This window comes from Cygnus olor, chromosome 3 (genome assembly GCF_009769625.2).
Source record: "Cygnus olor isolate bCygOlo1 chromosome 3, bCygOlo1.pri.v2, whole genome shotgun sequence".
Taxonomy (NCBI): Eukaryota; Metazoa; Chordata; class Aves; order Anseriformes; family Anatidae; genus Cygnus; species Cygnus olor.
The window spans coordinates 62,189,737-62,200,693 of NC_049171.1; the positions used below are offsets into that span (position 1 = coordinate 62,189,737).

At 45.3% G+C, this 10,957-nt stretch overlaps 1 protein-coding gene across 1 annotated transcript; it reads right to left on the reverse strand.

Annotated features, from left to right (window-relative positions):
- Positions 1-238: 238 nt before the first annotated feature.
- On the reverse strand, positions 239-10,712 carry LOC121067964 (p53 apoptosis effector related to PMP-22-like). Its single transcript, XM_040552948.1, has 3 exons — positions 10,353-10,712; positions 3,230-3,373; positions 239-2,588 (listed from the first exon to the last, which is right to left on the reverse strand). Exons 1-3 carry the CDS (start codon positions 10,561-10,563, stop codon positions 2,353-2,355), a joined length of 591 nt encoding a protein of 196 aa, XP_040408882.1. The 5' UTR covers positions 10,564-10,712; the 3' UTR covers positions 239-2,352.
- Positions 10,713-10,957: the final 245 nt, after the last annotated feature.

Genomic DNA, 10,957 nt, shown 5'->3' on the forward strand with positions numbered 1-10,957 from the left:
TTGCTGTGCCTGGTGCTTCTGATCAAAGCAGGCAGATGTGTTTTGCAGTGTATACTCAGTCTTATTTGACTGGAAAATGCAGTTGGTGCCTCCTGGATAGATGAGGTCTTTGACTCCCTTTTATTAACCCAACAGTTCATAGATACTGATGTTCACATTAAGAGAGGAAAAGAATGGCTATTTTCTTGAGTTTATGAATCGAATCCATGAAACACAAATGACACCAAGTTTCTACAACTATCAATTAAAACATTTTAATTAAGCCACCACATTTGAAAGGAGTGCCACATACATTAGTATCACTTGAGAGTAATTAATGACTATTTGCAACAGCTTTCTCCCAGACATCTTAATTGTGTAACATGCTGCTTATGCTTCCATCTACCCAGTATATTCAGAACCAAGTTTATTTTACATTTGTGCTTTTTTGACAAGTCATGACAGTGCTTATAAAAAACATACAAAAGACTTAAGTTATGCTAAACCCTATTACCATACCATCCTCCCTTTCATTAGGAAGGGTGTTCATTTTCTTATGTCTTTTCTCCTTCTCAGCTTTAGCTGTGCAAGGATTTTCCAGACTTGAGATTCTCTTCTGTATTTTGAATTCGCTAGAAACTGACTGACGTTACTCATAATACAGATACGTCTACACAGTATACCCCCCCACACCAGTACTGTACAGAAGAAAATTGTGTTCTTAAAGACACATTTGTCACAAGTTGTCTTCTTCAGCAAGAATCACAAGCACAGTTGATTGTATATGCCATGACTGACTGAGCTTGTAACACTGTTCTGAAGTCTGCAGATGTTTGTACTCTGTAAAATTATAAAATACAGGCCTGCAAGGGGTGTTAAGACATCACCCGGCCTTTCCAAAGCAGGAACACATACAAAACGCAGAACTGCCAAATTAGAAAAGGTGTTACAAAACAGAATGGTATACAACATATAATACAAGATATATTGGGCATTGAAAAAGCTTAGATCTACATTTCTTTGGTTTTACAGGATACTGATTAATGCATTGTAGCTCTATTTTGTACATGTGCATGAATAAATATACCCACGCATTTACCATCTCCTGAGTACTGGGTTCATGATAAGGGGAAAGCAGTCTTTCTTCCCCAGCTGAAGAAAGCCCTGACAAAGATTACAGACCTTAACTAAATACGCCGTAAGCTGCTCTGGTCCATGACGGACACAGACACAGCTCTGTCTCACTGGAAAGCAGTCGCCAGCTCCAGAAAGACAAGCTGGGAGCCCAGCAGGTTACGCCCTGAGACACATGTCCGTATGAAGTTTGCATGTATATATTGGTCACAGACTGCTTTCCTATTTATACCTGTTATCTCTAGTGACTCACAAAACTTTCCCAAGCTTACCAATCCCTGGAGTACCTACAGTGTGTTTTAGAAACTTTTGGAGGTTTTCAACACCTTATGCTAAGGTTTCCCTCCAAAGCATGTCTGATAATTAAAATACTGCAGTTTTTAAAGGGCAGACATAAAGAACAGTGTGTGTTTCTACTGAAAAGCATTTTCTAAATCAGCATCTGTCAAATACCATGTAAGAATGTAAACACTTTAACATCTGAAGATTTATTGGTTCTGTGACAATTAATATTTAATTCCATGTGTCTCCATCACAAGTACTGCAGTGGCCACAAAAACACCAATAAGTGTTACAGTAGCCACCATTACACACACTAGCTCCATGCTTTAGAGGAAATCTCCATCCAACTGCAACAGATGGAGGAAAAAAATAATTTTATTTTCCCCTTAGTTCATATAGTTAATAGTCAAAATAGTCCAGTAACAGGAATGAGAAGAGATTCTTAGGCAGCATGTGACTGTAATAGATTCAGTAAAGTTCCTTCCTTGGGACTGACTTTGGTGGAAGAAAAAGCATTCTTTAGAAGGACTGCATTTTTTTCCTAGTTTTATTTAAGAAAATTTTGTTGGAGATAAAAATGCAAAAAAAATAACATTTTGCAGGTCTCCCTTGTGGGTTGTTTAAAATCTCTCTTCCTCCTTTCTGAACTTGAAACCCTATGTCTTTATTCACAAGCAAATGTTTGAATAAAATAAGGGTGACTCAATTAGTTAGGAGGGAAAGGAGCAAGTAAACCACCTAAACAGAATTGACATGAGAATACATAAATAATACTTTAGGTAAAAGCTATTTGCTTAGAGATGCCAATGTTTTTACTATTTTTTTTACCAGTGCTAGTAAGAAATACTCTGAAGAAATAAGGTGGGTTTTTTTTCAGTCTCTTATAATCGCACCAAAAGTCACAGCAGAGGTGCTCTTCTGTTGCTTTGACAGTTGATTGTAGTTGGAGTTAATCTTTCAATTTAAGTATGGTGCTCTCTCTGGGGAGGAGTAGTAATAGGTCGGCTTGATGTTTCCCAGGACTTCATCTTCCCAGTTGGGGAGGCAGCAGAAGAAGAAAGCGCAACCTATCACAACAACAGTGCTGGCCCAACCAAAACCGTAGGCCCAGCTGAACATATTATCTCCCATCAGTGGGATTTCTTCTGTGAATTTCACTGGGTAGATGACCAAGCCTATGATCTGGAATGCAGCTGAGGAGAGAAAGAAAAGAAAACCAAGAGTAAATGACAATGAATGTTGTTACTTTCCCCACTAAACAACGGTACCTGGAGATAACCGCGTTGCCCTCCCAGATATGTGAGGATTAGCTTCAGTCCTGCGATCACACCTGCATTCTTGCAGAGGTGTCTGACTTCTGGTCGAGGCAGGTCCCCACCTACCTGGCAGCGGCAGCTACAGCTGACGTTGCCACCTTGCTGAGGCACTCACCTGCATGCCCAGACCAGCCCTGTCCTACTGCCAGGCACCCTGGTCCTCGTGGAGCCAGTTACCTCCCACTTGTACCACAGCCTCCCAGCTCCTCCTCTCCCCAGGAAGGTGGGAAGCACCTGGCGTTCTCAGCTCTGAAGTCTTCGCGTGTGACATGCAGGGTCAAAGCTGGGTTTTGCTCCCATGCACTAACTTTGGGAAAGTGTTAATCGAGAAAGGCTGCTGGAGCTTCCCTAACCATTGTCCTCTCAGCATAAGTCAAACTTCCCTTTTTTTTCCCATGAAAATGAATCATAAACCAGACAAAGGCATCTTATTTCATGAGGAGGGCACCATCTAGCATGTTTTTCTGCTGCTGCCCATTTTACATCTAGGACAGCCTTGTCTTTGCACCCAGACTTACCGACAACAAAGAGCAAGCCTCCAATTCCCCGCACAAAGTTGAAACGGAGTATTTCCACTGAGAACGCGATGACTGCGAGGGCGAAGCAGATGACCAGGATCACAAAGCCAACGAGGTACGTGGCAGCTGCTGCTCTCCCCCATCCTAGAAAAGAAAAGAAGAAAGGTGTCACACATAGCAGTGCACTGAACTGTAGGTCACTGCAGGTCTTCCGTTTCCTTTAGTCATTTCTTTGTTGAAATGCTTTACTGTTAAGAAGCATGCCCTATGTCAAAGCAATCCTGGATTTCTCCAAAGCACACAGCTGCAGAGCAGCAAGGCACTGTCGCTGGACAAGCAGTGCTAAACTCCCTGCCCGCTAATTTGTCCTGCTTGAAAGAGGGATATAGTATAGCATGATAATGGAGATAACATCTCCAAATTCAGTATCTGTAAGAGACCCACAGCCATCTGAGCAGATAGGGCACACAACCTCTGAGAATGTACTTTATCATTATCAGCCCTGTTTGACATACAAATTTACAAAACCACTTCCACACGGGGCAGTATGAGAGTGGACAGGAGGGTACAAGCACAGCCACAACTGCCGGGAAATAAAAATGCTGACAGCATACACCTTCCTGTCTGCTTGTTTCCGACAGGAATAATGTATGTGAAGTAAAATTAGCATGACCAAAAAGAAATAGATTTGGGATAGCCAAGCTGAGAGAAGACAAAGAGGAAGAGAATACTTTTGAAGATAAGTATCTATTCACAGCCAAAAATATTTAGAAAAAGCTAAAACCTGTGGGTGGAGAAGAAATAGCAGAGTCAGAGGTAAAGTGGAAGACTCATTACTCTGAGTCATTACTTCGAGGTTTGGTGGGACCGGACACCACACGGATGCCCAGGTTCAACAACGGGATCAGGCAGCTGCGGGCTGGGGAGGCTCAGAGGGGGAGCGAGGAGCCTGATCCCAGCCGAGCTCACAGCTCACCTGCAACACACCATCACGGCAAGGGGGAGGAAACTTCCAGCAAACCACCAGTAATTCCCATTTCACAGTGACACAGGCTTCTGAAAAGGCACCCGTTGCAGCCAGACCTCATTCTCTTTAAAAACTAGACAGAAGTTTGGGTGAGTCCAATGCAAACAACAGCAAAGGTGTTTCTGCCTGGAGGCACGATACCTACCCACATGGCCTAAAGAACCAAGTACCTCCAGTGCTTTGGTTTCAGTGAGCTGTCATCACAGCTCACTTTCTGTGTCTGCATAGCACGGGTTTCAACGTGCACGCTTTCAGATGTAGGCAGGGCCAGATCCCGAGCTCCCTCTAACGTAGGTTTAAAGGGAGCAGTGAGATCTGGGCCAGAATATTTTCAAAAAAAAAAAAATCTTTCATGTCCCAGCACAGCTGGCGTGACAAAAACAAGGAGACATCTTGTTTTTAATGTAACCTCTGTCAAACAAGTCCTTGTTTGTGTAAAAACTAAGAAAAAGACAGTGAGACCGCGAACAATTTCCTGAGGAGTTAAAATCCTCTGCCTTAACCCATGTGCTCTAACATAAAAAGAAAAAGAAAAAAGTAACTTGAGACAGAGAATGCAACACCATCACCACCTGAAGGCAGCCAGGTTGGCACAGAGAGGGCAAAGAAAAGGCTTTTCTTGGAGCTATTGTGAGAAACAAGACTCAAGACAGTGAAATGTTTTTAAACCAGCTCTCCTCAGCCTCCACACCTCCTGCAGGCAGCTCTGCGTGATTCATGCCCCTTGCCTAGCAGAGTGCTGCAGGGGCAGGAGGGAAGGAGTACACCCCACTGGCGTTTGGAGATTACAGCTATGTCACTGGTCCGATACCATCTTTTCCTTCAAAATCTTCCCTGACGTACCTAATGCAGGTATTGGGCATTGTCTCCACAGCAGGATTTATTTAGGGATAAAGAATATAAAAGGGCATTTAGCCATTACACACAGCCAGCCCAGGAAAAGTGATTCAGACTGAACAAACTAGGAATGCTATTTATCAATATCTGCCCTATTAAGGGAAAAAAATAAAAACAAACAAAAACAGTGACAACAGCAAGAAACGCTTTCAGTTATCAAAGTACCTTCCCCTACAGTGCATTACATCCGCTAGCACAGTGCAGGAAGCCAAGCCTGGCATCTGGCCTGATACAGGATAGGTTGCAAACTCAAATACACCAGCAGGCTAGACACCTTGAAGTCTGCTGCAACACAAACAAGACTGAAAGAGATACAGGCTGGAAAGTCCTCAGTGCTATCTCTGCTATTTCCAGACCCTTCGTGCTTAGTTTACAAGGATAACGAGCTTTTCGATACAGCTCAGCCTTGGCTCCAGTCACGGTGAATTATTAGCTCGTCTCTGGCAATATGAGTGACAACACATGTAACAGTAGGAGATATCCAGTCAAGAAGATTGATATCAAACCCAGCTTCTGTACGTCTTCAGAAACAGGGCAGTAGAAGGCACAACCACTGTGAAATTCACCACTTTTTTTCTGCTCACTTGCAACAAAGCATAGTGTTGGTGAGCCCCCATCTTCCCTTCTCCTGCTGGATTACCTTCTCCAGCAGCAGTTATCAGCGGCATGATGTTGACAAGAGCTGATAAGACCGAGCCATTGGTGCTGGCCACGGTGATGGATGGGATCTGCTCTTGGCAGGACTAGATAACAGCTATCGAACGGCCAGCCTGCCACATTAGCACTGGTGGGAAAAACAGCAAGAGCAGCCAAGTGTAGCTATGCACAGTGTAAGAGAAATCTCCCCAAATTAACCTCATCATCCCCGCACCTATTAAGACAGGCCCTCCTGGCTCCGCAGGCACCCTGCCTCTGCCTACCAGTTCCTCCGCCTGCGGCTCCGGGCTGTCGGGGGCAGAGGTGTGTATTTTGCCTCCCACTGTTTTTGCTGGCCTAAGGGCTGTGGAGATCTGCTTGCAGTCTGAGAAAGACGGATCAGCCCCAACGTCCAGTTGGTTTGTGCTCAGAAGAGCCTTGTAATCATGAGAGATTTCGCCAGAATTTATGTTTTCCATTGAAATAGAAAGTCCCTTCATTTGGCAGAGAGACAATTTCTTACTCAACCCAGACATAAATATGACATCTGTTTATGAAATCAAACAATAATGCCAAAGTAATTTGGGGCTGCATAAATAGGAGGACAGAAGAATGGGAGAACAGAAGAGTGGCATGGTTTGAGGTGTTACCATTCCCCAGGTCAGCTTTACCTCAAAGAAGAGTTGAGTTCTTTGCATCTAATGGGCAGAAAAGTATTTATTATCAATTAGGTGGTGTTTACAGAACATTAAAAAACTGTACAGGAGCTGAAGGGCTATAATTATTGGGAAGGGTTAAGAGTTTTATTATTCAGCTTGATCAATGGTGACTATGCAAAAGAACTAAGCTGCAAACGTTAGCATGTGAATAACTAGGAGGGATCAGAATTATTTGAAGTTAATGGTGAGCATCAGTAATAGGATGAAATAAAGGAAAAAAATAAAAAATAAAACAAGAGCCTTAGTGTTAGCTGTACTTCCTGATTTTATATGGCTGGGCCTCAGCCTCAACAGGGAAGAGATGGAAGTTCTACAGGGTAGGACATTTACATCTACATTTCCCTGTAGAAACAAATAAAAGGACTGAGAAAATAGTCTAGCAGGAAGATGAACCAGTACAGATTTGAAGTAACAAGCCCTTCTCATCTTTGTTCACTTATTTACAAAACCAAAAGCTAGTTTGTCAGCTTGAGAATAGCTAGAATATTACGGTGGAATCTTTTACTATGACATGCTTAGAAGAGATGCAGTTTTACATTGTAGTTATAACAGTTTTCTGTGTATAAATCACAGTGACAATTTTTGTTTGGCATTGAGAGCTCATAGCATGGAATGCCCAGAAAATATGCTTTTGTTGACAAAACAACACTGGACTGCGAGAATGACAGCACTGAGAGTAATATTTTCTTGCTCACATAATGTGCGAATTTCCATGACGACATGAGCAGTGAAGGAAAGGTATGTGCACACCCATCGTGAGCACAGGGCAGCCCAGAACTGCAGGCTTGCCAGGAGAGCTGGCTGGGAATTAACACTAGGGATCCCAGCTCTCCCTTGTTTTTAGCAGTCCGGAAAAAGCAATTGTTATGCTACTGAATTTAAATAAAAGCCTGGTTTCAGCCATTTGACTCCAGTTGGAAGTCAGGAGAGGCAAAATCCTGTGTGATTCCAGCTTTTAATGCCTCCCTGTTGCTTACAGTAGAGATGAGCCTGTCCTGCTCGCTGGGATCTTTCACCTGGGAGTCTCAGGACGGGTCTTCTGGGTGTAGCCAGGCACGCCGACTGCTATCTCTCTTCTATTAGCATTCTCCGAGTGCCTTCACCCAGCTGATAATCTACGTTTGTTTGTCTAGAACACATCCTGGCAACATAAATCAGACAGAACCATGCCTGAAAAGAGGTGAGGGTGCAATGAGTGTACCCATAATGTTCCTTTTTTACCTGGCCCCTCAGCCACGTTCGGCACATGCTTGCTGTTCCACCAATAATCTGCGGTATCAAAGTCCAGTCCTCTGGCAGCAGGGGCACAGTGGCAGGGAAGCATGATTCACAGAGGCTGGGCTCCTAAGTCCCACCTTTTTTTTTTTTTTTTTTTTTCCCTTGCAGCACTTGTTAAGGCTCCAGATGAATGCTTCAATTTTTCTAAGTTGGCTATTGCGTACTTAATGAATACCAACCAGCTGTTAGTAATATGAAAGAGCTCACCACCTCGGGATCACCTTAACTGCACACATACACACCCATCTTTTATAGCGACAATTCAAGCCAAAGTCACTGGCAACAGGCGTTCAGGACTGGGAGGGCGTTTACACCCACAATTACTGTTCCTAACCTTACAGGCTCATCACTGTAAAGACGCAGGCAAACACCCTCTCCAAGTATCCACGCTGCCAACAATCCCCATCATATCTGATGGCTTACTGATATGTTTCAAACACACAGTCAACAGTTTTATCCTGCCATGGTCCAAACTAAGTCATCTTGAGTCATATTATGTGCAGTGCAGCAGCCACGCCTTGCAACATATTGATAAATACACAGATGCTGCCAGGCAGGTACTTCCCAGATGCAAACCAGTATAGAGCTTGAATCAAAATCCCTTCCCCACCTCCCTACCAAATGATACTTTACTCTTCTTTTTCCCTTTCCACTTCTTCCCTCTTATGTGGACTGTAAATATGCATTAAGAAGCAATTCAGTTTAGGAGACATTCCTATTTGCAAAACTTTGTTTGTCTGTTCCTGCCCCCTTTTCCCCATTTAAAACAAGTGACCGAACTGCTTTTTCTCTTTCTCTTCTCAGCATGCATGCCACAGCTCAATTAAGAAAATGTCTAATGAAGTTTTCTACTAATGGAGATTCACTCTGAAGTCGTCTTCTCATCAGGAGAGGTGCAGGATAGTTAGAGTAGAGTAGTTATCATATGCAAAACACAAGTTATGCATCTCAATTAATTTGCTTTTATTTTCCTGCAGCAGTGCTGTAAACGCCTGCTAGGCATTTTTTCCTTTGTAAATGCCCTCACCTACTTTGAGCCTAATTGCATTAGCATAGAAAAAAGGAAACAAAATAAATCAAACCTGAACTCATATGTTACATCCTGTCTCCAGATGTAAATAGTATTTGAGGAGACAGTGGCATTGATTTCCTCAAAATTACAGAAGAGGCAAAGTCAAATTGGTCTAAATAAGCCAAGGATTTAAATAAGCTTTGGTTTAAGATTAAATAAGCAAAGTCAAGGATACTATTCTCCTGCTAACTACAGAAAACTGCAGAAAGTCACTTTGCCCCCAAATGCTCGGGACTGAAGCGAAGCACACACCCATCGGCACTCGGGGACGCGAGAGGCAGGGTCACTGCTGGAGAAAGCAAACCTCAGCAGCTCCTCTGCATTAGCAGTTCTTCTCCGTGCAATGCAAATTTCAGCCACACTCCCGCACTAGCTTTTCTGCTCTGGGTAGTGGGGGAGATGGGTATTTTCATCGCACCAGCCAGATTTCTTTCACCTTCAGTTAAACCCACAGCCATCACCTGGCCTTAAAACGAAGCCAGTGCTTTGGCAAAACATTCAGGACTTAGCAGAGGCATGAGTGTCCCAACGGCAGCCTTCTGAGCACGGGTGGCAGGGGATCTGTGCTGGGAAGCCTCCGTGCCTGCACTCGCGCAGGCTGCAACGCTCCCTTCCAGCTCTCCAGCTGCAGTCCCCAAGGTACCCTAGTCCAGGATCTTAAGGCGGGTCTGCTTATTTGTCCAGAAATATTTTGTTTGAGAGAAAAGCAGACGTAATCAGACCACAGCTAGGAAAAAAAAAAAAAAAAGGAAAGAAAGTCCCCAAGAAACAGAAACTGTATGTCGTAAGAATGTGCGATGTCAGATAGAAAAGCAGCTAAGCAAGTTAAAACGGAGGCACAATTATTCCCTGATTTAGGTCCCAGTGCAATACAGAGGCATGTACAGGAAACAGTATTTTTTCTGTCTGCAAAGCCACACTGGGCCATCTTAAGCTGCAGGTCGGGAGGCATCCCTCAGCTAGGCAGGGTTAAGGTCCTCTCTCTCTGGAGGCCCGGGGAAGGCACCTTTGCTGCTGCCCAGGTGCGCAGGAAGCCCTGCATAAACACTTCTTCCCTTTCCGTTCGATCAGCGAGGCCGAGAGGGAGCTGGTTACTGCAGGGCGAGGCTGCTGGCACTGCAGGCTGCAAATAACTGATAGAAAGCGAACCCGTGGCCAGTTGGCTCCCTTACTTTGATTATAAAAGAACTTTTTTTTTTTTTTTTTTTAAAAAAAAAGGCTCCTTACTGACAGAAAAGCCTGCTCTGAAGCAGTCTGAGGACCTGTGTTTCTTTGCTCATTTAAGCCCTGAGACAGTGCTGGTACTGGTTCTGCCCAGAAAACCGCATCCCAGCAAGCAGCTGCACCACCAAAGAAGCGTCGGGACCGCTGTTTTTCCTACCACCTGCCGAGCCAACTCTTTTTGCAGCCAAAGCTCCCCTGGGGTGCAGCCACCGGAGCCCGGCTGCAGGGGTCCCACGCAGTGGAGGGCGGACTCACGGGCCCCCCGCTTACCATAGTCCATGAGGGATTCACAGCTCCAGTTGATGTCCTGCTCGCTCCGCGTGCAGCTCTCCCACAGCGACGCTTGGTGCACGTAGGGCTCCGACTCCGACTCCAGCCAGCCCCTGCCCGCCAGCGCGATGATGCCCATGATGATGGCCAGGCCCAGCAGCAGGGGCAGGAGCCACCGGCATCTCCAGCAGGCGAGGGTGCACACCACCATCCTGCCTGGCTGTCGGGGGCACCTGGAGAGCCCGAGCTTCGCCGGTAGGGCAGGGTGGGGTGTCGTAGGGACGCTCCTCTGAGAAGAGAGACTGCCGGTCTGTCCGTCTGAGCTGGGTTTTAATGCGCGCCGGGGGAGGAGTCCCACCCACATTCCTGTGACTAAGCGTGGCGGCGGCAACCTGTGGAGCTGGAGGAATGGAGAGGAGAGGAGAAGAGAGGAGAGCACGGGGCTGGGTCCTGCTCCTCACCCTGCCCCTGCTCCCTCGGTGCAGCCTGGAACAAACCACCGTCCACTTACGCTCCCCGTCCCGTGCTTAACTCCTTGCTAGCTGCTCCCCTCCCGTGTCCAGCCTCACTTTTCGGTCGTGGTCACTGGCACAGTCTTGTGTCCT

Coding starts and splice junctions, on each gene's coding strand:
- LOC121067964 (XM_040552948.1), bottom strand. CDS start 10,563: ATGGTGGTGTGCACCCTCGCCTGCTGGAGATGCCGGTGGCTCCTGCCC. Junction 3,374..10,352: donor TGAATCCCTCATGGACTATG/GTAAGCGGGGGG, acceptor TTTCTTTTCTAG/GATGGGGGAGAGCAGCAGCT. Junction 2,589..3,229: donor AGGCTTGCTCTTTGTTGTCG/GTAAGTCTGGGT, acceptor TTCTCTCCTCAG/CTGCATTCCAGATCATAGGC.